The following is a 25754-nucleotide window of genomic DNA, read 5'->3' as shown; positions in this document are numbered from 1 at the left end:
TGTGAATAGGCAAGACTTCTAATAACTGAATGCGTGTGTAGCATGACAAATCTTGTATGGATTTTTAATAGACTTCTTATTTGGCTTACAGGAATTCACGTCAATAACATTACCTGTTCATCTCAGTAAATCCGTCTCTAATTTGTTACTGTAACTATGGCAACTTTCTCCTTTTTGTAACTATGTATAGGTGTGTGTGACCTTTAAAACTAATATTTTAAGGGGAAGTTGGGGGTTGTTGTTTTTTTAAATATAGTAATGAAGTGTGTTTTTAAAAATGTCCTAGATATGCCATAAAATATATTAAAGTTGAATGACCTGCCAAATGAGTACTCTGGGTCATGTTCACTTTTGTTAAGGACTTGCTTTGTGTTTTAGTGACTCTCTCGTGCTGGGAGAATGCCATATGTACCCTTTATCTTTGGTAAGGGGTATAGTACTGGGGGCGCAGTCGGTCATCAATGTTTTACCAAACTGAACGGTTTTTCAGTTGTGCTTTTGGATTTTGCAGTGGGGCTTCCTAAACCATGTACTGACATTGGTTCGAGGGCCAGAAGAAGGGCTGTTGCGTAGCATTTGTATCTGCTTCCATTAGAAACTTATGCTTTTGTGCTTCTCTGGTGCCATGTTAATTCAGAATATTGCCTTTATGTCAATTCTTAGGTCTGAAATTATGTCCTTAATCCCTCCTAGCTGGGGATCCAACTTGCAGGTGTGGCTGTGGCTGGCAGGTACATGTGAGTTGTCTGCAAAGATGTTATCTTGTCTGTGTTGTGGCACCCAGGACTAAAATAGTAAGACAAGCAGGAAGGGCTAATAGTTCATTAATCTTCTTGCACTTGTGGTCCAGCACTCTTGCGTAACTGTATTGATATTTCTAGTAGCAACAGTCATCAAGGTTTTAATTCCTGTAATTACAGTAGTGTAAACTGGCTTTCACTCTGATTTATGCTCGTAGTGCCAGGCAGCAGCTCGAGAGAAGATATTTTTCCATCTGGTGAAAATGGCAATTCTGGACTAAAAGGATAAAGCCAAAATGCTGTTTTGTCAGAGTGGAAATTCTAAATAATATTTTGGGGTTGGTTCTCTTTGTTTGCTTCAGTGATCAGCCACCTAAAAATGCGTAATCCTGAATGAGAAGGGTCTGAGTTTGCTGTAGTGGCTTCCAAGTACAGGGCAAGCCTGGCCCTGCTTTGCTTCTGACCATTAAAACTAGAACCCAGGTCACAGACACCTGCCTCTGAAAAATCCCTTGGCTGGGGTGCTGGACACGAGTGTAGAAGATAATCATCTGTTGAGCCAGGAGATTCCTCATTCGTTGCTGTAACCTTTTCAGCTCTGCTGACCGTTCCTTTCCTTTGATTTGCTGTGGTTGAGCAGTCTATGCTGTCACTGATGGTATAAGCCAGCTACCTGCCAGGATTCATATTTTAAGGGGCAGCTGGCCACATACATAGTCATAAGGTAGAATGCTAAAGGCCACATACTTCTCTTCTTCAAGGAGACTAATAAAGCAGATTTTATTTGACTTGTATAAATCCAGTTTAATGGGCTTTCCTGCAGCTTTCCAGATACCTCTTTCATTAACATGTAAATTAGCTGTCCTAGAGCTGTTAATTATCGTTGCAGAAAACATTGGCTATGGCCATATAATGTACTCTTTTTTACTGTTCTTGATGTTTTATACTGAAGTGTGCCTGTATCTCTTCTGTTTCAAAAGATAACAGAAAAGAGACAGTAAATCTGTGTAAGAAGAGGACGAAGAGGTTACAGCTTTGTGTTGTCTTGTAGGGAAACGACTGGCTTCTGCATTATTCACCAGCCTCCCACCACATTAAATGGGCACCCAAATAAGAAGCTTAGCACTGCATTTGGTTGGTTTGTCCTGTAAAGGATTTGGGACTTCTTTAAGTAAGTGCCTGGCAAAGAAGGCCGCAGAGGAGGATGGCAGGTGCTTGGCTAAAGGCAGCACTGCTCTTATAGGGTGTGTGCTGTGTCCAAAATTTGGCAGTGGCAGTGAAACAGGTAGGCATAACAAGTAACAAAATTGCTGAATTCCAGTTTCCAAGATGCTAACAAGCAAATTGATTTTCATATTAAAAAAACCCTAGTTCTGAACAAACACCAAATTCTGAACTTTTTAAATGCACCTTTCCTGGAAAAAACCCAAGGGATCGTTTTCAGCTTCACCAACTGTTTAAAAATGATCTCTGTCCTTTAATAATAAAAGAAAGATCTTGGTGCTTCTGTTAAGAGGTCACCATGACAAGCTCCAATCTGTTTGTCACCTTTAACTGCTTGCTTTGAACAAATGGCATCCACAGGGTATAGTTTTACTGCACAGGCAAGGCAGCAAGAGCATTAATACACATTTAGCACTATGGATTATCTTTGCCAAATCTTGGGCTCCTGAGAAGCGTGACTGCTGCCTTGCTAATAAACAAGAGATGACTTCATTATGAAGATCAAGTCTGTGTTGGGCTGAGCAATCCTTCATGAGTCAGCCCATCCTAGTAAGTGAACACTGGGTGCATGGAAGGGAGAAGCGGGACAGGCATGCAGTACTTGGCTGGTGTCCACAGTGGTTAACAGGGGCTGCTTCTCCTGTCAGTGCTGTCGTGGCCTGAACCATTGCACATTATCCTCTTTTAAGCCTCTTGTCATGAGAACCTGCATAGAACAGATGATGGTAGCTGCCTGGTAGTCTTTGTGTTGCAGCTGCTTCCTGGGTGTGCTCCCTTTGCAAATGCACGGTGCCCCTGAGCAAAAGCTTTTTTTTCTTACAGTGGTGCACATGCTGCTTAAATGCAGCCTTAGGTGTGGTTGCCCATGTCTAGTTCTAGGTTTTAGCCTTCTCAGCTCATGGCCAGTGATCCCCTGATGCAGCACAGCTTTATCACAGCTTCTGGGGGTAGGAATGGGATGCTTATGGCAACTCCTTCCCTGGTACAAAACAAACAGACTGCATAGGTGATGATGAGCAGGAGCACACAGAGCAGTACTTCTACACACTTCCACCCCGTACCTGCCTACTGGTTTGGGGTTCAAGATGAATTTTAGTGTGAGCAAATTAGGCTACAAGAGACTGCTCCCCACTGCAGGAGGGTCCTACTGTTCCCAGTCTTGTGCTTGTAGCTTAGTTTCAGGATGTAACAGCCCGTGTTGCATATGCTTAGACTTGAGTTCCAAGAGCAGCTCTTTCCTCATCTGCATTGTGGGAATAAAAGATTGCCATGGCATTTTCCTGCAAAGCATGGGATGGGAACAGGGACACAACTACTGAATTACCAAGCTGCCTTTAGCATAAGATGAATATGTCAATGACTTAGGCCATCAGCTGGTCTCAACTGCTCTCCATATTTCCATTGTATTTCCATAGCTGATACATGAGCAGATGACAGTGTTTCTTCAAAAAGGGACTGTCACTGTCCATGTGCTATTTCACTGTGAAGTATGTTGTTTTGCATTGGCTTGCTGTGAACAAAAACTATGGTGAGCTTTGGAACTGTGCCAGAAAACCAACTGGGGGTGCCTTTAATCTCTTTGTAGGGCAGAGCAGTGTTTTGAGTAGCTCCCCAGTCCTTTTAGAACAGTTGAGGCATGTTATTATAGCACAGCACTTCACTTAACAGAGGTCCGTTGTAATACGCAGGTTCACTTGCCTGGTCGAGTAAAACCAGACATTTCTTGCTGACCACTTCTCCTGATTCTGCTGCACAGCCTCACAGCACACAACATGCATTTTACTTGAACACAGGAATGAGTTTAACAAGGCAAATACTAACCACAGCTAGCTGAGATCTACAAGAAGGTACTGCATAAGCCTTGATTGCACAACAGAAAGTAAGTAGCAGAACAATGCCAGCATTACTGCTGTAGGTATGCTGGTGTCTACTCTCCTTCTGGGTGTCCATTCCAGAATAACTACAGCACTCCAGCTATTTCAGGTAAGGGTGCTTTATTTCAAGTGGCAGAAATGGATTAATATATAAATTTCACAGGAAAATGTTTTTCTGCAAGTCTTTTATCCGTACATCACTACATATTCTTATATATGATTTGTACCTGAAATGAAATAAAACATCTTCAGATGTTTAAGATTAATAAAAAGAAATAACTTAGAATAAAGAACTTTTCAAACAAGCTGTAGATAAGGTTAGGTTGTATATACATGTCCCTCCAGGGGCAGAATCTTTACCTTTAAACATGAAATGTAGCCTGGACAGATAATCTATTCCCTTAAATAAAAATCCTTGTGCAAAAGATAGATTGATTTTGCATTACAATTGCAATTTCTATAGGAACAATAAGGGGACAAAATTTTACAATTCTAAATCAGTATTTGCCTTCATCAAGCTATTTTTGTTTTGCTCTAAGACAAGAAGTTTGTTGAATCCTTCTGCCAGGCCACTGCTGTCTTCTTCGTCACTGAATGTAACCCAGTGACTGAAATCTTTCAAGCTGGGGTGTTTTAGACTTTCTGGAGTGTGTGCTGGAGAAGCCGATGCCACCTGCATAGAAAGAGAACAGGAACAATCCAGGTCCAGGTCCAAAAGATTGGTGTTCTCTGCAAGGAAGCTGGTACCCGAGAGCTGTGCATGCTGGCTGCCTGGTACAGGAGGATACTGAAGGCTGGCCATCAATTCTGTGGTGCTTGGTGCCAGCTGCTTAGCTGTGTTGTCTTCTGGGCTGGTAGAGAAGGTAGGAGCTGAGAGAGATGCCTGCATGGGGCCGTGAGAATCCTGAATCTGAGGGCAGAGCCCAGGATTGTTGTTGTTGGAGTTGAACATTAGCCCACTGAAAAGTGGGCTGTCACTGCTCTGGAGAACTTGCAGATGAAGAGCTGCAGGAGCCGACTTCTTTCTTCTTGGTGGCACCTTTGGGGCAAAGGAGGCGTTTTGCGAAGGCAGTGTAATGGCATCGGCCATGTTGGAGGAGGGGGCCTGCCTTTCACTGCTCCCCCTGCTCTCCTGTGGCTTCCCAGGTTGTGTGGTTCTGGGTTTAGGGACTGGAGTAATCCTGGTTGGAGTAAGAACAGGTCCGGCTTCTAGAGAGGGCTCTGGAAAGCCAAAAGGAGACTCTGGTGGCTGTTGGTCAAACTGCTCTTCTGTAGGTGTGGCCTGAGGGGAACAAGGAACAAGAAATGTGAGACTAAAATGGGTACCTTCAACTCTGAGTCACTGCTAGTGCAAGTCTTCTTGATGGCATTACTGAGAAAAGCTGACAGTACTGGAATGAAAAAGAGCAGTACAAAGAGGAGGCTTGACAGTGCAGTTTTACACTGCACTTGCTTGGTTCTGTTCTCACATGTTGTGCCTTGGTACAGAGTGCTGGCTGAGGATGAGGACACTACAGCTTGCTCACTCCCTGTACGAGAAATACATCTCTGAGTCTCTTTCCTGTTAGGATTTTTTTCCAGGCCCAATTAACACAGCTCTGAGGAGTTGTTACATCTCTCTGCTGACTAATATTTTTTAAGCAGGAATGCATAGGGAGGGCAAAATTAGCATGTACCTTTGGGTATATGCCGATAGATAAGGCTGAAGAACAGTTATCTTCAGTTGACCCAATAAATGCACTAACGGCCCTGTCATATCTCAGTGATGCTAGGAACAGAAGCTAAAAGTAAGCTCTCCAACTACAGTCTAGCATATATTCACCACTTAAAACTATATAAATAATTGGAGCCCAGTCTAGGAAGGAAATGGCTGCTTCAGGTTTCTCACAACTCTGTTGTGACTGAATGAAAGCAATTTAATTCTTTATTATTCTTTCACAGTATGAAAATATACAGGGTTTTCAATGCAGCCAAAATATTTAGTTAATATTTCATAATGGACTTATCCCCTGCCAATTCTGTCTACATGTTGATAAGTGGCCTGCATTTGCTTGCATGCTCTCTTAACGACAGAGGTGGATTGGGTAGAGGCTTTCAAGTACACAACTCCTATCTGAACTCACTCAGACGGAGGAAGAAGTGGAAACCTGAAGCAGAGTCAAACTGAAATAGATAGATTCCTGCAGGACATCTCATGTAACACCAAAACATCAAACCCTCTGAGTGCCTTTCAGGAGCACTCTAGGAATGGTGACAACACAACCCGACCATTCCTTGTTACTGAGTGTTTAAGGAAAGGGCACGCACTCTGTGCTCTGGGTTTTTTTACTTCTGTGAATGTGAAAAGTACAGAAGGTGCAAAGTCCATTATAGGGAAGGGGTGAATGCCTTTACAAAGCAAGGTAAAGCCAGGAATCCTAGCAAGTTAGAACAGAGCTTTCTAGCAGAGGTTCTGTCAAAAGAAGAATATAAAAGATTGTATTTGTCTTTCTTTTATACATAAATTGCTTTCACCATTAAATAATCATTTTAGCAGCTCTAGAGGGGAAGAACTATTATCTCTATTGTAGAGACCTGACAGAGACCTCCAGGCTTGCATTTTTAAGAGCTATTGAGTAGAATCCAGCATTCAAAGTGAAAGGCTGAATCCCATTACAAGGTGTGTGAGCAAAGTTAGATGTCTCTGAACAGGATACAGAACAGCATACTGATGATGAAGCTGCCTCAAATCATTACAGAGCAGACCACTCATGATGTGGTCAGAAGTAAACACTGTGATAAAGAAGGGACGAGTCTGAAATCCTGAGAAGCTTTAGACAAACCAGAAGAAAAATAACAAAATCTAAAAGAATGGACTGAGAAATAGAAAAGCTGAATACAACCAAGTAAGGACCTCGCGGCTCTCTTTTCTGTCTGATCTTTCTTGCATTTTTACACCTTGGTGACTACAATATGCATTTTGCTGCAACTATCTTACATTTTCCACCTTGACTCCCGTCCGTTGCAGTGGTACTGGCTTCTTTGTAGCTGGAACTTTGGGTGGTGGGCGATGGGGGACAAGCACTGGTCCTGCTTGTGACCCTTGAAATGATGCTGACTTTGTCAAGCTGGGAAGAGGCTCTGGTTTGGTGAAGGATTGGTTTTTAGTTGGAGCAGGCTTTACTGCATCTTCCTGTAGTCCTGAAATGCAAAACCAAATAGTGTCTTGGCCTGATCAGGATGTAGCTTCAAGGTAATTTCTTTCAGTCATGTTTCCTAAAAAGTGCATGCCTAAAGGGCTGGCTCGAAGTGAGGTTTTAGAAATAAACCCAGACCTTTGCAATCCCATCACATCTGTACAAGGCAGTTAGGGAAAAATTCCCTTGCCTGGAATAATTTCATGCCAAGTCAGCAGTGCTGTGCCACCATTTGGCCAAGTGGAAAAAAAAGTGGCTGGGGGTCAGCAGTACTAGACTCACTCAAATAGCGAGTTTCCTTTTGCCTTGGTTTCCTTATCTGGAAAATCAAGGTAATGCTGCTAAGCACATCTTGTACTTTGGGAAGAACTACATATGCCAACTGGTTGTACAGCACAAGGGACTGAAAGTGATGCTGACAGGACAAGCTTCCTGAGTGAAATGCTTAATGCGCATTTCAAAATCAATGGAGAGTAAATGTGATTTCAAAGCCAAATAGTACTCTCTGAGGAACAAACATCAAGATGCCTTTATGATATTTCTAATTAAACTGGATTATTCCAGACTGCATTTGCTCCATTTACACATGAAAAGGGATATTTTCTTTCTAAACTGAGAGCCTTGCAAACTCAGGTAGCTATCTCAGAGTCATGCTGCTTTCCTTCTCATTCATACAGCATCAGCAGAAGGACAACTTGCAGCCCTGCAGGGTATATTCAACACCACCTAAGTTTCAATACCTAAGCTGGTTTCCTGCTCTAACTTGCCCTTGCAAGAAGCTCTTTTCCAGGGATTAGACAGTCTAAACACAGAATGTTTTTTTAGCTCAGCTATTCAAGCTACAGTAGTGCAAGATTCTGTCCAGGTTACAACTATACTTGCTGCTCAAATATGAACAGAATCCAGGTTATTTCTCCCACTGTTGTACTTGCTTTTTAGTTCTACTTGGACTAGTAAGCATTCATCAAATAGAGCAGCAAATACCCTTTACGCAACCCTGAGCTAACACAGGTACCATCAGTTTAGTAAGACCCCATCTTTATCTTTTAATTTTCAGACTAAATCTGGACATAAATAGCACAAGGTGCTCTTAGTAACAGGTTCTAAAATGAAATACACAACTTGAGTCATCTTGGAAATGAAGGTTAGTGTTATCAAACCTGTCAGAGAATACCAAGTACAACCTTGCCTGAATGTGTATGTCAGTGTTCAGGTGAGTTTCTGAATAGAAATATGTGCTTCTGGGCTATGATGGAACGGATGAATACACCTGCAGTTTTCTTTAAATAAAGATTTCTGTGCTCACCTCCTTTAGCTTCCATAAGACATCTGATAGCTTCTTCTGCTTCCTCAGCTGTGGTGGTTTTGATCTGCTTGACGTTGTAAGGTTTACTTATTCCAGTCCGGACTTTAGGCTTAAAGAAAAATACAAGAATGAGTGATCTTGAGAAAACTGATTTTTCCAGTATGCCTGTAATCCTACACCTAAGCTCAGATACCTGCAAAGCTCTGGTTGTGCCAGTGGCTATTCAACAATCTATAAATAATACAGCAATGGTGGGGGGTCTTTTGGAAGATACTACATCTTTGTTACCACTGAACAGGCAGACCAATGGCTTATTGTCACAGCTAGTCCCCTAGCCATCCCTTATTCGGTACTCTGGGGTTCTTATCCAGTGAGACAGGAGTGGGGAGGTCTTGGTCTCCTCAGAGGGCTAGCAGCCTTGCTGGCAATGGTCAGGAGTTGCATTCTGGACACTAGCATGGGCCATCAAAAAAGAGGTGAGAAAAGAATCAAAGCATATTATCGTAGTGTTGAAAATTCAAGCCATCATCTGCCAAAAAGCAGCAGGTGGTATAAACCAGCAGTGCCCCAGTCTTGCACCACTCTCTCTCCTTCTTTGGCCTCTCTAATTAATAACAAATTAATAACATTTATCTGGTGTCGAGCAGGTCCTACAATCTAGTATTACAGTACAAAGAAGTGCATCTTAGCATTTCCAGCTCAGGCATGTGATGGACTGCCTTCCTTGTATGGGAGGTGTGTCACGGAATCATAGAATGGTTTGGGCTGGAAAGGACCTTGGAGATCATTCAGTTCCAACCTTCCTGCCATGGGCAGGGACATCTTCCACTAGACCAGGTTGCTCAAAGCCCCATCCAACCTGGCCTTGAACACTTCCAGAGATGGAGCCATTCACAACCTTTCTGGGCAACCTGTTCCAGTGCCACACCACCCTTACAGTGAGGAATTGTTTCCTAATACCTAATCTAAATTTACATGCTTTCAGCCATGTACGTGGTGTTCAGTGGCTACTGTGTCCACATGGATGGGGGTTATCAGGACAACACTAGGTGGCCAAGCTGAGTGGCAGGACTCACCGGCTGCTGAGGGGCTCCAGGTAGCAGCTTTGCCATTGCCAAGATGGAACAGGAGGAGTGGCTTTCTGGAGAGAGGGAACCATCTGAGGGGGGCTTTTTGCTTGGTGTTCCAGCTGAAAGAGGAATAAAAATTGCTTTTTACGTTCAAGAGCTGGTCCAACGTTTTATCTGCAATGGAGCAAAAGCAATGTGCTTTGAAATTGTTTGTGGTAAGTCAAAAAAGATGCTGTCACCCTCTCTGCTCCTCCAGGGACAGGCATTGGGTAAGGTGTTCCCATAGGATACTGGGGACTTTGAGTTCCTTTGCCTGAGTGTCAAGAGCCAGACACTTGAAGAGTGATAGGCTGAATTATTACTAGTCTAATCTAAGCTGAAAAAAAATTGAAACAATGAAATGCTGAAATCTGGAACCGCTTCAGGAAGCAATTTCCTGGTTAGTCTTGCTTTCATTTAATTCATTTAGTAACCTCAGCTGAGCATTAACACACAATCACAGAACACCAGGTTGGAAGGGACCTCAAGGATCATCTGGTCCAACCTTCCTAGGCAAGCATGACCTAGACTCGATGTCCCAGCACCTTGTCCAGCTGAATCTTTAAAGTGTCCAACACTGGGGAATCCACCATTTCCCTGGGGAGTTTATTCCAATGGCTGATTGTTCCGTTTGTGAAAAAATTTCCTGTGTCCAGTTGGAATCTCCCCAGAAGTTCCAGGCACAGAAATACAGATACTAGAGTTGTCACTTCTGTGCACCAAGACTTGGAAATGAATGTGAATAATCCCAAATAACTCATCTTTCAGTAGCAAGTCTGACAGAACCTTTAAGACTGAAAAATATACACAAAAGAGAGACTTCAGGGCTGCTGCAAGAAAAATGTGACAGCTTGCGTCCTACAGAAGGTGAAGATGATTATGCTGATCTAGCAATCAGTATTCACCCAGAAGTAGCCATAAAACCAGGAGCAGCATAGCACTGATGGCATCTCAGGTGGGTAAAGCTTAGGTAAAGAGCATCACTTCCCCTTTGTGTCTCACTGAGAATTATAATCCACATTGCCTTTGTTTCTCCTAAACACAAAATCAAGGACTGCTTGCAAAACGGAAAGGACAAAAACTGTCCAGAACACATATTTTGTCAAAGCTTTTTAACAGGAAAATTACAATTAAGTCAGAAACAAAGAAACTGTAAGAAAACAGTGACATTGAAAGTCAACAGGCATAAATACTGATATTTGTTTTTATTGCAGCAAAGTGGCTAGTTAATTCGCTAAACTGAGTTAGTATGGAACATATGGGCCATTCCATCCTCACTAAAGACGTTTGTTTGTGGAGAATCTGTCACCCTAAGGACAAACTTCTCCCACTAACTGCACCCACAGTCAGGTTGAAGCAGACTGGGAAGCAAGTGTAAATACCTCAACAGCCTCACATTTCAAAATAAGGTATTGCTTTCTTTGTCACCTACTATTGGCAGCAAATCTCTTCAGGTGTGCCAACATAAGGTTAAAGAAAGTTAAACTCACCTGGAGGGGGAGGCCTCTGTGGTGGCTGAAGTGGCCGAGGCCTGGTAGGAATGGACAGAGACCTGCTTGGAGGCCGGCGACGGCATTCCTCACCCACCTCCAGCTCCCGCTTCAGATCGGCCAGGTCTGAATCATCTAGGGAAATTTTAGGAAGAATCTGTATTAGATACCCGCTGGGTGAGATGCACCAAATTCAGATGGTCAGGAGAGAGGGAATTATGAATGGCAAGCCTCAACCAGGTATCCCAGCAACATGCTGTGGCTCCTTTCATCTTGTTTTGTTCTCACTAAATGTCTTCCTGCTCCCACTCCAAGAAACATGTACGCTTTTGTCAGACAGTTCTCTCTCTCCCCTGTTGCACCATTTATTAACTGTTTATACTAACACAAAGACTGCCTGCATCTGATTTCAGTGTTATTAATCACCCTACTAGGTTCTGAGCTTTTCACAGTGAGAACTGGTGGCAACCTGTTCTCATTCAAACTTTTGTCATGCCAGCCACAAGGGGGCTAGTTAATCAAGGCCAATCCCTTGTTCTTCCTTCCTTAACACAGGAATTTCCCTCTGAAGATTAGACAACTTTCTGTGCTCGGGAGAACTGTTTTATGCCAGTGAAAAATCTGAACGGCTCACATGTTACGTCTCTGTTTTGCAGAGTACAACTGCCTCAGTCTGGTAACCCCTGGCTGCACCTTACATGACTAGGTAATTTCAGTCTTTCCTCCTGCCTAAGCCTCTCTGACAGCTCAAGAAGTGAGAAGCGGTGACTGCTTTTGTCTCTTCCTCTGCTATATTGAGGGCTTTCAATTCAGTTCTCTTACCCCGCCACAGCTACCCAGCCATGCAGCTCTATTCTTTAGGGCTCCAAAATTCTCTGGGTTTAATTTTGTCCCTGTGGCTTGGAGAGGATGGGGAAGGAGCTGTGTAGCAGCAGTCTCTCATACTTGAGGCGTTTTTACACAAGTTCTTGTTTTTCAGAAGGCTGTGCTTTGCAGGGAATACTGAGCTGCCTCACAGTTCCCATCTCCCACTCAGCAGCGGATGGTAGTCACAGAGTCTGATCTGCCCAACCTGCCTTCCCCCTTCTTCTTTGCATTTTCTATGCTTCTAAGTTGCAAATACACATTCATCAGTAGGGTGCAAGGAGTCAGGCTAGCCCCTAAAAGCATGGATTGAAATTATGGCAGTAACACTGAACACAGACAAAAACCAGCCATCACCACTCTATCCTCCTAAAAGGCTGCTGATTTTAGGCTACAGCTTCCAGTGACATCAGTTTTGTGAGGCCGTGCCCTTCCTTGACCTCAGAAACATACATACACACTGTTCTGCCCATCACTGGTTTCCATCTGTGTCTAACATCAACTATACAATCATCATACCTTTGACTGGGAGTTACTCTGCCAGAATTGGAAGCTCATGGACACATCTGAAATTGCAGAGACTTTCACGATGGATTGAATATATAATATTTTGAGCTGTGTGAGATCATGACTGCACCTTGACCTCCTTCAAACTATATAATCTCCATTTACTTTGTGATACTTTTTGTGGGAAAGAGTTAGTGTGGGTGAAAAGAATCACTGCTATTCTCTGTAGGTTAATGAATCATCACACAGTAGGCCAGAGGTGTTTGGAGGGCAAGTCATCCTATAATACAAAGTGATTGGCTTCACAGTATTTAATAATGATAGATTACATCTCGACTCAGGGCCAGGTTTCTGGGTCTGGCCAGACTGCACTCAGCATGACTCAAGGTGGGCAAGAAAGCTGTATATCACTCTGATTGTTTGGAAAATCTATGTAAAGTTAGGAATTTCATTTAATCTTTTTGAACTCTACTTCTGACTCAGCCGTTGAAAGTCTTAAAGTTTTCACTTGTATGTCAGAAGACAAAGCACTTCTGAGTGAGCACAGAATGGCAGCTACTGAATCATTTGCTGTCACAATGAAGTGTTCAGTGCATGACCCAGCCTGTCAATGCTGGGTCACCAAAGCATGCCCTGATCACATCCCACTGTAAGACCTCCACTGGTTTGACTGGTTCTTGCTGCAGTTTTTACCAGTATTCTCTTCACAGCTTTATCTTCTCCTTATTGAGTCACTTTCTGTTAACACACAAACAAGCCAGGTGACCAACAAAAAGGTAACAAATTTATGAAGCACTAAACGAATGAATATACCTGTTGTGTGAACCTCAACTTCTTCAAAAATAAATAAAATGGGAACAAAGAAGAAACTTTAGGCCTCCTTGAAGTATGCTGTTCGAACAAAACCACTCCTGTACTTCCCAGCTTACACCTGACTGCCACAGCTATTGCTCAAAGGACAGAGCCAAGCCTGTCACTGAAGCTACAGGATTCTTTTGGTTTGATTTTGCTCAGTCCTTCACTAATAAGAAAAAGACATTTTTTTGTGGTATACTCCGGTGCCAAACAACATGAAATGGATAGAAAGACTTAATTTCTCCTAACTATAAAAGGAAACCAGCATTTCTCAGCATTCTGGCCTTGCCGTGGCTACAGAGAAGGAGGATGTAAGCTTTATTGTTTGTGTTGCTGTTATGCCTGAGGACCTCAGCTACTGTCACAAACTCAAAGGAGAGACTGAGCATGAGCATGTAACAAAAAGATGATCCTCATCTTCGGAGGACCTACAGTGGAAATCGAAATGAACAGGGAAATACAGACAAAAGCAAAAACTTTCAGGTCTTACTTTAAGGAATGTAGATACCCTACCTTTAAAGAGCTGTGGGTTGTGTCCAGATTTGTTTGAAAGAGGTGTGGATGCAAATTGTCCAGAGCTCTCAGGCATATCTTCTGCTGTGTTATCTACTAGGTGTTGACACAAAGTATCATCTAAATAGTCATCTTCATCCTCCACTATATCACCTGAATTAAAATATTAAGTAAGAAAGAGTTAGTGAGGAAATGTATTCTGTCTCTCTCTACTATTAGTCAATGCATTTAATATATAGGTTGGGCAAGCTTCTTGTGTAACCCATGTGTTTCATTACAGCTTGTTTCTATACAGACAACTGTACCGTAACTTGGATTGGCTACCATATATTGTAACACTAAATTGATAGGACAATCTCAGCAGCAGTTCTCTATCCAGGCACAAGGCAGGTCACGGCCTTAGTTACAATCCTCTTTTTAAGAATTGTGGCTTCATTCCAGGTTAAGATATAACTGACACTCCTACAGTACTTTCTCTATGCAATCAAAGTCAGCAAACCAGTTTCACTTAAAATCCTTCTGCTCACCTTCCGAGTCATAGTCCAAACTTGAAAAGTCAAAATTTTCTTCCAGAAGAAAGGAGTTTGCCGTGGGGGACATGGGGGCAATGCTGTCCCGTTTTCGAGCAATTTCCTCCTGAAGGCCCTTTAGCCAGTCCTTAGTCTTGGGCCGGATCTTCACTGTTCTGCCTCTGACCTAATGCAAAGAAAGAACTGTTTCCCCTTTGCCAAGCAGCTTCACAAAATGAGAACACCTGAAGAGAATAAGCAAGTGCTGCCAGTCTGTTGTACAGCTGCTTCAGAAACTGATGCAGCTAGCTTCATTTAGGAAACTAAATGAAAAGGAAGCACTCTTCCTACCCCCCCAACCAAGTTTTCAGGCTGTAACAATATTCTTGAAAGAAAATTAGCTTCACAGCTCAAGAGTACTGCTGCTACATTTGGAAAATACTTGGGAAATTGATGAAGCATCCATCAGAACAATACTGTGATAGTAATGTGGAGGCTTCCATTTTTAAGTCTGTAGCTTTAAAACACACAGGAATTTGCTACTTGCTGCCACCTGTAAGGAGATTCTCTGCTCAGATAATCCCGAATATGATGGTTGATGTATATGGAAAGTATAGTATTAAACAGGTTAAGACTGCAACTGCTTATATGTGTTGCTTCATGACGTCTGGGGGGAGATGTATCCAAGCCAGCAGCTTTGAAACAAAATTAATATGGAAAGTTCCTGAGTCAGGTTCCCAGCATCTTTAGACACTGCACACATGCAACTGCATTTTGGCTTGTACTGTTACTTGAGTGTTAAGTTTACAGTGCAGCCCCACAAACAGTTTTATCACCATAAATGAGGGGGTTGATGAATTGTAGAGCATGTGTGTAGGAAAGAAGAGCAGGGGATGGGAAGGTAAATGCCTACTGCTAATGCTGAGTTTGCCATGGAGGCAATCATGTTGTTCCAGCTTGGTAGAAAGATTTTATCTGATACACTTAAGAGTAATGAAAAGTCTCCAAACCACAATCGTGAGGATGCAGCATGAAGTCACATATTATCTCAGGAGAACTGCTTCAAGTGCCAGAGCAACAGCCAAGTCCATATATTCTGCACTGGTATCAAAGGCCAGATCCTAAGCACTCCTTAGGAGCTCTAAGAAAAGTAACCTCCTGCCCTCCGAAACTGAAATACTGCATTAAAAGCCTCAGCAGCTGTGAAAGCCAAGGACTTTGTGAGCACTAAGTTTCTTTAAAATAATGCTACTTGATACAGATAGAAACTCAACTGTCTCATTCTAAGCAACCACTTTTGAGAAATCCATTATGAAATCCCTATTAAAGGTTTGAGAGAGTCTTACTTTGACACCATCTATATCCATAACACGAAGAGCTGACTTGCTGTCTGCAAATGTCACCAGCATTTGACCTCCACTGATCCTAGGAAAAAAGCGTAGAGGAGAAAAAACAATGCATTTTACTTCACCATTGAATAAAAAGCCTTAAAGGCAAGCATGATAGCTTTGTATAGCTATATATCTGGTTTTAGTTGTATTTTCCTCACAACTCTATTTTGGGGGGAGTAACATGATCTATGTTCAGCTCTATGTTCAGCTCTTCCTCTCCCCCACCCTCCGTTGTGTGACCCCAGCACCCTGCCCTTGACTGGACTGCCTCCCCAAGAAGCAGAAGTACAAACATCTCAGCAGCTGTTGAGAGGTCTGACCAAGACTGATATCTGCACTCTCTCCGTACTAACTTCCATGGCTCTCCATACCCCTCATGTATGTCACATGTCCTCACCTCAGAGGGCATGTGATGTTCCCAAAAATTGGTATGCTCTCAAGGTGTGAGGAAATTAAAACCAAAACTAAACCACCAAAGCATACTCTTTTCTTGCTCCACTTCTTCACAAGCAAGGTGATGCTGCTGTTCCTGCAGGGTTGCTTTTAAACCCTCAACTTGTATTTGGTACTTCATAAAACCATACAACAGGTCATCGGTTTTCTCCATTAATAAATGGGTCTAATAAATACAAACAAGTTTCTGCTCTTGTTTCTGAGGTCAACTGTCAGATCTTTCGCCTGTGTTTCTCAAAACAGAAGTCTCACAGCCCTGTACAGGAGCTGTACGTGCTGGAGCCCTGTACAGAATAAAATTAAACTGCTCTGCCAGAAGGTATCACATTGCACTCTCCCTCTCAAACTCAGTAGGTGATGGAACTTCAAGAAGCCGTACTATTAACAAACAACCAAAATGACTCCCAAAAGAAAGGTGAGCGAGCTAGGAAATCTTAGTGAGCATGACAGTGCTGGAAGAGAGCAGCACTTCCTCAGAGGAAGGGTGGCAGGGCCCTGCCAACAGAGGCAATGCATAGAAATGAGGCCTGCACGTAAAGGTGATGATTCACATCAAGGCCTCTGCTTTATGGTGCCGTACCAGATAAAGTTCTCCTCCACTCAGCTAACAGAACTGTTTGACTATTTCTTTAACAGGTTGATGAGAGGTAAAAGGTATTCAAAACACTTGTATTCAATTTCTAATGAGGAATTCAGCATGCAGGAAAGGAATGCAGCATATTGCTTTCTAATACAAAATTAGAATCTGTGAGGACAAAAAGGGAATTTCTAGCCTATGTTCTTGAATAGCTGACATGCCATTTCAGATCCCGAACTTACCTGACCAGAACAATAGTGCCATAATTCTCAAACATTTGCATAAGCTCTGTACGCAAGTCCTCAGGAAATTCATTCTTCTCTTCTGGTGTTGGTGATAGCAGATTTACCACTACTGTGGCATCCAATGGTCCCTGGAAAGATGACACTTCCTGGAAAACACTCTCACGGGCAGCTTGATTAACTTCCTGAACTTCCACTTCTACAATAGCTAACACTGGCCTATATAAAACAAAGGAGAAATGCTTATTTAAAATTAAGATCAATATCACTCAACTGGCTGAAGGAGAGAAGCCAGAGAGTTGTAGTCTATGGGGCGGAGTCTAGTTGGAGGCCTGTAACTAGTGGAGTGCCTCAAGGGTCAGTTCTGGGACCAGTATTATTTAATATATTCATCAACGATTTAGATGAGGGAATTGAGTGTACTATCAGCAAGTTTGCTGATGACACTAAGCTGGGAGGAGTGACCGACACGCCAGAAGGCTGTGCTGCCATCCAGAGGGACCTGGACAGGCTGGAGAGTTGGGCGGGGAATAACTTGATGAAATATAACAAGGGAAAGTGTAGAGTCCTGCATCTGGGCAGAAACAACCCCAGGTTCCAGTATAGATTGGGGAACGACCTGTTAGAGAGCAGTGTAGGGGAGAGGGACCTGGGGGTCCTGGTGGACGACAGGGTGACCATGAGCCGACACTGTGCCCTTGTGGCCAAGAAGGCCAATGGCATCCTGGGGTGTATTAGAAGGGGGGTGGTTAGTAGGTCGAGAGAGGTCCTCCTTCCCCTCTACTCTGCCCTGGTGAGACCTCATCTGGAATATTGTGTCCAGTTCTGGGCCCCTCAGTTTAAGAAGGACAGGGACCTGCTGGAGAGAGTCCAGCGCAGGGCAACTAAGATGATTAAGGGAGGAAAGACTGAGGGAGCTGGGTCTCTATAGTTTGGAGAAGAGGAGACTGAGGGGTGACCTTATTAGTGTATATAAATATATAAAGGGGGAGTGTCACGAGGATGGAGCCAGGCTCTTCTCAGTGGCAAACAATGAAAGGACAAGGGGAAATGGGTACAAATTGGAACACAAGAGGTTCCACTTAAACCTGAGAAGAAACTTCTTCTCAGTGAGGGTGACGGAACACTGGAACAGGCTGCCCAGGGAGGTTGTGGAATCTTCTTCTTTGGAGACATTCAAGACCCGCCTGGACACGTTCCTGTGTAACCTTATCTAGGTGTTCCTGCTCTGGCAGGGGGATTGGACTAGATGATCTTTTGAGGTCCCTTCCAATCTCTAACATAGTGTGATACTGTGATCACTCAACTGGAAATGCTTATATAAAATTAAAGTCAGTGTCAAGCAGCAGGACAAGTAAGCACTTAATTGTGTGAAGGACAAACAGTGTATTTTTTAAACTCCATACAACTATGACCATTAACTCCATGATGTTACATCTCATTGCAAATGTTTAACTAAGCCTGCTATGCCTTAGAAGGAAGTGATCATTATGTATGACCTACTCAGAAAGAGAAGCGGAACAAATTACTTAAGGTCCCGCTGCAAAAGAGCACTGTGGTTGGCAATACAACCCAGAAGTTCAGAGTATGGTGGGTTTTTTCATTTTTCCTGCAGCAGAATCATGCCTTGAGCACTGTTAAATATATTTACCAGTCCTGAATTAGCTGAATGTAACAGTAAGGACTGTAAAGGAATTCAAATAACAATTGTGTGTAGCACTTCTGGCAAACCTGGTATTTCAATCATTATCAAACAACTGTGCTCCCAAACATCTATAGATAAAGAAAGCAATATATTATTTTCTCTTAGACAAGGCCACATAAAGATGTCTTCTTCCAAAAACAGGACAAAGTACTCTAAGTGTATAATTTGGTTATGTAGCAAACATATGTCAAACCATCACATTAGAAGCAGCCAACATTGCAAACTTCTTCAGCCTTTTCTTACAAATCACCTCTGTGTGTTAGATCTAAATAAAACTGAGAAAGCTCTCTGAAAGAGTAAAGCTTGTCTCATCTCAGTGGCTGCAATCCACATTCTCGGATTTCCACCTGCACATACACAGAGAGCAGCAAGTAGAATTGCCGCCTCCTACTTGCCATAGATTAAAAATATGCATTACCAGAACATGTGAAAAAAACAATAGCAGAGCTCAAAAGAAATGGGAAGCACAGAAATAGTTAAGTATTTCTACATGCACTGTGAATCATAATCCATTTCCATATGTCACAAGCCCTTTTTCCAGCACAAACCTTGGGAAAGCAAACCTGCTGACTGTAATTAAAAAACAGTTTCTACAGTCAAGTTTGCTGAAATAGAAAACCAATGTACAACAGTCATGTTTCACCGATTGCATCCTCAGGGCCCTTTATAATGAGTGCAGCAGTTCCACTGTGCTTTGTGGAAGACAGCAATGTTAAAGCCTTGACACAGAGAAATTGATTGCAAGAGGCACGTTCTTCCATTGCTGGAGGAATAAAGAACAGTTCTTGCATGCAGAAGCACTGTGAGAAGCACAGAGCCAGCTACTGCGGGTCACTGAGCGCTGCTATGAGGAAAAAATACTGTAGCACTTCCATAGGGCATGCAAAGGGTGAGACAGAGATTATTCCAAAACCAAGGGAGCTTTCAGGGTGTATTTATTACAGAATTTGTTTGGGGAAAGTGAAGCAGTGAACAAGTTTAACAAAGATCATTCATATCCCTAAAGTTAACGATATGGACCAACCAGGGGCGCTGGTCTTTATTTTTGACTCCTTCTCCCATCTTCATTTCTAAGGGAAACCCAGAAGCCCAACACTTCACTACTCTGAAATGGTCACACCTAGCTCTGTGCATATGGCTTACACCTCTTCAGGCCACACTGTTCCAGCCTCCTTTTCTCCCATGGCGAGCTGACTGGAAGCCCACCAGAGCAGCTTGTTTTGCTACTGGAGCTTTCCAAAACCAAGCAACAGAAAGCCCTCAGCTTTCTGTATCTGTTGCTACAACTTATCCAACCTTTGCCAACATCACAGTGCAGCAGAAATCAACACAAGGCCATAGATACTTTCCTCCTGGTATAAAACCTACCATGAGGGAAAAAAAACCCTCCAAATGGATAATAAACACAGAATAAGAGTGTAATTCCTGTTACAACAATGTATGTATTACAACCATAATACAACAATTACGACATTATGATGTGTCATAATTCAGTATGACACATTCTACCTAGTGCCCTTTCTTTCATTATTTGCTTAGGACTTTACCTGTGGTCAGATGCTTGCAGCTCAGCTCTCCCATAGTACATCAAGGCGCCGGGTGTCCAGGTGTGCCTGACTTTAGTTTCAGCATTCAGATCACTGTCTAGAAGATTGATCTCTCCAGCTATGCAGCACAAAACATGATTTAAAACTCACTCAAAACTAGCTGTACTAACAGTTAAGAGTTATTCTATTAGGATGCAATTTACAGACCCTAGTAGTAGGAGGTGGGGTATTTTTGTTCTTGTATCCTGAAATATTTACCAGCTAGGGACTAGGGCAAAAACACAGAAAGGACAGGGAGTGCAACAGAGACAGCTGATCACCAGAAAAAGACACCTGTAAAATGTTTAACCTGAATGTCACCCAGTCAACTGCCTGTACAATCTGGGTTGACATTGTCATGCTAGGATTTTGGCTCCTGCACCATTACTGAGCATAGAAACAGACACTGTACCTGAAAAACACACTGTAAATCTGAATACACAGGGATTGGAGAAATAATGCACAAGATATGGGAGAAAGCAAACCTATGCAAATCTAACCTCTGAATACTTCTTCTGCAATGCATGAAGGTGACAAAGTGCTGTAGACATTATGCTAGATTATTATACTGCTGTGAATAACAGGAAGGTTCTAGATCACATCTAGATGTTTAGGCTAATGGACAACTCCATTTCTTTTCTCTGGAGTTGAAAATGAGTTAATACGGAATATCATGTCCATGCTTAAACACTTGTACTGTGGCTACACTTTCTTATCAGAAGGCAAACAATCCTCTAGCCTGTAACAGCAAAAAGAAGAAAGGCAAAAGAGCTGGAGCCAAGAGGCAGAAAAGCCTTGGCACCAGCAGTAAAGGAGAGGAACTCTGGTAGTGAAATAATTAGAAAAGCTTTGAAGGGCTGAGAAGGTGGATGAAGAGACAAGGGGTCAGGTATATATCTATGTGAGCTAGCTGTGAGAGGCCTACAAGCGCTAAAGACAGGAACCTGCCTTGGCTAGATAGGTCCTACATTCTGTGTGTACTCCATCAACTAAATTCTTGCCAGGGGCAAGCCTTGCTATGCAAAATAAGGAATATGCTGAAAGGTTTTCCTTCTCCTAAACTGAAAACAGCCAGCATAAGAGGGCTTTTTTAACTTCCTTATTGTATCTCACACAGTTTTTCTTTCTCAGATTACATCTCCTTCAATGGTTTAAGCTCCTCATTTTACATTATTTTTCGTCTAATAAGAGCATATAACTCTGTATCACACTGACACATACTCTCTGATTGCGCTAGTTTTGCTTTGTACCTTTTACTGTCAGTGTATTTATGGTATGATCTGGATTCCAAGCAGTAGTTCCCAGGCATGTGAAAAAGCAAACCTGCAGGCACAAACCAAACTACTTCCCCAGCAATTACACTTTTAATATGATTTTGTTCAGATTTTATACACACCAGGGGACGTACCTACAGACTGAAAGAATGGTTATGAAAACTGTCCCTGGACACACAAAGAAATAGTTTTTATTTTGCTTGTGGAACTCATGAATAACAAGTGAAAAGAGCCCTTCTGCTGTGCTGGCCACTCATGATCTGAAAGTACTTTACAAACACTCATTAATGAAATCTCCCCCAGTTCCAGAAGCTAGCAGAAATATTCCTAAGAATTACTATGGCAGAAGAAATTACAGAAAAGTGCTTATACATCTGCTGAGGACAACAGTGGCAACAACCTAGCCATCAGAATATGGGAACTTTACGTGGACTAATGATTCTGTTGAAAAACAACAGAGTAATTTCTAGATTGCTACAGCTGGATTATTTTCCGTTCCTGAGAGAACTCCCAGCACCTTTTAATTCTCTAGCATGAGCCCTTTGTTCACATGAAGAAATGGCTCTTTCTAGCCCTACAAGTTATTCCAGTGAAGCTGAAAGAATATCTGCTAAAGTAAAGCTACTGCAATTTGACAAAGCCTGCAGGACACATCTAAAGACAACCAACAGCCCAGAACTCACTAGCTACCTTCTTTGCCATTCACTAGATTAAATTCCCTTATGTCCAGAACTCAGTAACTCACTTCCTCACCATTCACCTTTATGTGGATTCTGGATGAAATCTAAAACAACTTTCAGACAAAAGAGGAGGAAAGATCTTACACACCTGTTTTTTCAAAAGGGAGTTTCTTTCTCCACCAAAGCACTCTGTCAGTCCAGGCTGGGGTTCTGCACTTATCACTTGTATCATAAGCCTCTGAGCCAACGTCGTATTTATATGTTGGTCCAAAATTAATAGTCCCTTCATGGAAGTCTTTAAAAATCTATGAAGACAAATACCATCTCTTTGATCAAATCACAGATGAGGTAGGTGCCATTGTCATGCATCTGCTTCCTTGCAAACAAACAACATTCTGATTTTTAAACAAATTCGTAAATTCATGTACTACAAACAAGGGTCTGAAAATGCAACTTTTTTACTCTCTCAAGGAACCAGACCAAACCAAAATTGAAGGAAAGGAGACACACTGCCTTACTTTTCCACTGGATTTTTGCTGTTGTAGTTGATCAAATTCCAAAAGTGTCTTCCAATCTTGACGTTTGAGAAAATAAAACACTTCCTCATATGTTAGATCAATGCGATAGTTAAAATCACCACACCAGAAGACATAGTCATGTGAGAACATGCTCTGCCCCTAGTTTGGAGGTACAGAATACTGTTAATGTTAAATCACATTAATGAAAACACATTTTAAATTTTAAATGCTTTGAAATGTAGAACCCAGTCTCTCTGAATTACTAAATACTGGACCTACTTGTCACATTCGATTTGTTAAAATCCATCTTGTGCTAAAATGGAACAGTTCCTTCACTGTCTTTTGCATCCAGCTGAGATGTATTTGTAAACAAGAGTTTCAGGCTCTGACCCCTGTTTCCTGAAGGTATATCTAAGCCAGGATCCCTGCTTTATATTCACAATTTGGCTATCATGAATATTAAAAACATACGCTTGTTTCCCTAACACATTTCACCCACATATATTTACATATTCTAAATATAACACAAAATGTGCTTCTGCTACCAAGGCACATTCAATGACATAGGCTCTGAGTAAGAACAAGGTCCAAATTTGATCTTGTGTGCATGTTGTAGTTTGGTAAATGTATTGAAATAAAACGTCAATGAACATTCACTCCAGTTCTAAATTTTACATCCCATCCTCTAACCAGTCTTTCTGTTGGTTTTTTTCCTCTTTCCAGTTAAGCTATAAACCTCTGCCAGCCAGAGATTTGTAAAGAAATCGTTCCAGAGCTGTGGCTATCACAGCACTAGAGGGCACTCTTTCTATGCATTACAAACAGAGGTACATTTAGCTATTGCAATTGTAAAGGACATAAAATAGCTAATGAGGTATTAGAAGGAAAAAACTACCATGAGCACAACTTTATGGCCATTTGGAACAGATATTCTATGCAGGACGTCCAGACTGTCAGTGTTAGTTCTTACATAAAACAACTTATTGATATGCTGAATGTGCCAAGCCTCTAAACCTTGCAAACAACAGGAAGTTAAAATTTTATGCTTTGCAACCTAAATGCAATCTTTTGCTGACAAACCAGAATACACAAGCTGGTCCATTCCCTCCTTGGTTTAGGACCTCTCCAGGGAGGTCTGAGAAATAAAATATCGTGGAAATTAAAGCAACCAACATTGAAGGAAGCAAAGGAGCACAGCTACTAAATCTCATGAGTCATCTACTGGCCTGAGGAGACAAGTGTGAAATAAAACACTAGCATGATTGATTTGACACAATTTAGGGAAAAAGTTATTCATACACATACAACAGTGCAGCTAAAGCGGCTAAGCCTACTTGCCACACACTAAGGAAAGCCAAACAGCCTTCCTTGGAAGTGACACATTTGTAAGGACAAACTGAAGGGAACAGAAAGTACCGTGTCAGTGACCAACAACTGGTATGTCATACCCGAGCAGGAGCAGCTAAGGCACTGGTGTTCTGAGTGGCATGGATGGTCTTTTAGGTACTGTTACTAACTAGTGCCAACCAGTGCTATTGATATTATGCTCTCTAGCCAGACACTTAGATCTTTATCCATGAGTCCTTACAGATTTGTCAGTAAGTTGCACCTTTGTGAATGATAAACTTCAAAACTGCCCAAACGCACGGACTTTTCAAGCACTGCAGCAACTATATTTCTTGAAAGGGGTAGAACATTTGTAAAGTGAGTGCTATGTTGGGTGGTATCTGGTCTCTTGTGAAATGTTTTACCATTGTCCTATAAGCCCATTCTCCATAGCATTGAGATGACTTCTTTGATATGACCTGTCATCAAAGACAGCCTGAGACCAGCTTTCATAATGCAAAGATACAGCCTTTATCTCAATTTTTTTAGCATACATGCACATACACTTACCATTGGGAAGCTGAGTTTCTGTGTGATTTCTTTATAATCTTCATTCCTTTCTTTCACCTGAGTCTGCCCAGCAGTTAAGTGACTGCATATAAAGCAGAAACTAGTACTATAGAACTGAAAACGAATGCTCACTGCCCCTTTATTTCCAGCTTTTCCTCCCATTCCTGTCTTCACAGTGTCTATTGCTACATCCCTATATTAAAAAAAAAGTAAAAATAGAAAGACAAGAGAGTAAAGGGCTGCAGGGACAAACATTCAATCAGGTTTGACTGCAACATAAAGGAAAAGCCAGTTTAGAATGCCATGTCTTCTCCCCTCCAGAAAACTTGTTCCTAGGCTCATCTTTTAGTTTATGATGTTCGCATACTTGTGTTTCAAAGTAAATATAAAACAATAGCACAGAAATAAAACAGACGAGCAAGACACTACTTCCAAAATATTGGGACTTTCTACAGAACATATTTTTCAAGTTTAAATCTACTATGATCTTTAAAATACAGACAATAACTAACTTTACTATTACATTTCCTTTTGGTTTTGAACATACGTCAATCTGTTTTTCAGGCAGTTAACAATTTCATTAGTGTTACTACATGTTAAAAGCCAACTTCACAGTTGGTGCCAGGTTTTTCAGTCAATTAAAGATCATAACCCATAATTTGTTAAATCAGATGCAATAAAATCAGTGATTATTGGATACAACTATTTATATCTAACTCCTAAAATGAATTCTGTACTGATGACAAATTGCTTAGGGTCTTTATGTTCTTAAATACATGGCATTTCAATGTCATGATTAGCATACACTTCACTACAGAAAAATGACTTGGCAAAGCAGACCACCTGCTTGCAGGATACTTTCTCCCAGATGGCCAATCTACTCTGAGAATAAAGCATGCCTCTCTGATCAGATAAGTAAATGATGAGATCATTGCTGTAACCAACCCAAGCACCATGCATGCCCTTCCTAGTGAGAAAATATTACTTTCTAGACATAAGTCAAGCAGATCTGGACTAGAATATTACTTGCTAAAGTAAGAGGCAAGTGGAAAATGACCAAGTTTTATTTCAGCTACTGTCAGGCAGTCATGATCTGAATGATGTAAGACACTACAGCTCTCTTACCTCCCTTCTTGATTTTCTTCTCTCCCCACCTTTCTATCTTTTTTTTTCTCGCTCTCTTTTCATGAATGCAGAAAACTACCAGAAGACACCCTCAGGTAAGCAAAAAAGCTTAAGCTTTTTTTTCTATAAGCACAGAAGCC

The 25754-nt window shown here is 41.9% G+C and overlaps 1 protein-coding gene across 3 annotated transcripts in view; it reads right to left on the bottom strand.

The window, feature by feature from the left end:
* Positions 1-3941: 3941 nt before the first annotated feature.
* SYNJ2 (synaptojanin 2) overlaps positions 3942-25754 on the bottom strand; it is a 70957-nt gene continuing 49144 nt past the window's right edge. For 2 of the 3 annotated variants that reach the window (XM_061378231.1, XM_061378234.1), the window contains exons 15-27: positions 24490-24682; positions 22594-22752; positions 22224-22380; positions 20083-20200; positions 16831-17049; positions 15514-15592; positions 14186-14354; positions 13659-13811; positions 10920-11054; positions 9397-9509; positions 8321-8429; positions 6816-7018; positions 3942-5120 (exon numbers count right to left, since the gene is read on the bottom strand). In XM_061378231.1, the coding sequence (XP_061234215.1) occupies positions 4323-5120; positions 6816-7018; positions 8321-8429; positions 9397-9509; positions 10920-11054; positions 13659-13811; positions 14186-14354; positions 15514-15592; positions 16831-17049; positions 20083-20200; positions 22224-22380; positions 22594-22752; positions 24490-24682 (2605 nt within the window). In that variant the 3' untranslated portion in view covers positions 3942-4322. The remainder of the gene's footprint in view (positions 5121-6815; positions 7019-8320; positions 8430-9396; positions 9510-10919; positions 11055-13658; positions 13812-14185; positions 14355-15513; positions 15593-16830; positions 17050-20082; positions 20201-22223; positions 22381-22593; positions 22753-24489; positions 24683-25754) is intronic. The other variant, XM_061378233.1, reaches the window with a different exon arrangement.

This window comes from Neopsephotus bourkii, unplaced genomic scaffold, assembly GCF_033783945.1.
Source record: "Neopsephotus bourkii isolate Nb327-2 ecotype Australia unplaced genomic scaffold, CSIRO-AGI_Nbou_v1 NB_1765, whole genome shotgun sequence".
In the NCBI taxonomy this organism is placed as follows: Eukaryota; Metazoa; Chordata; class Aves; order Psittaciformes; family Psittacidae; genus Neopsephotus; species Neopsephotus bourkii.
This window is presented reverse-complemented; position numbering and strand designations above follow the sequence as displayed.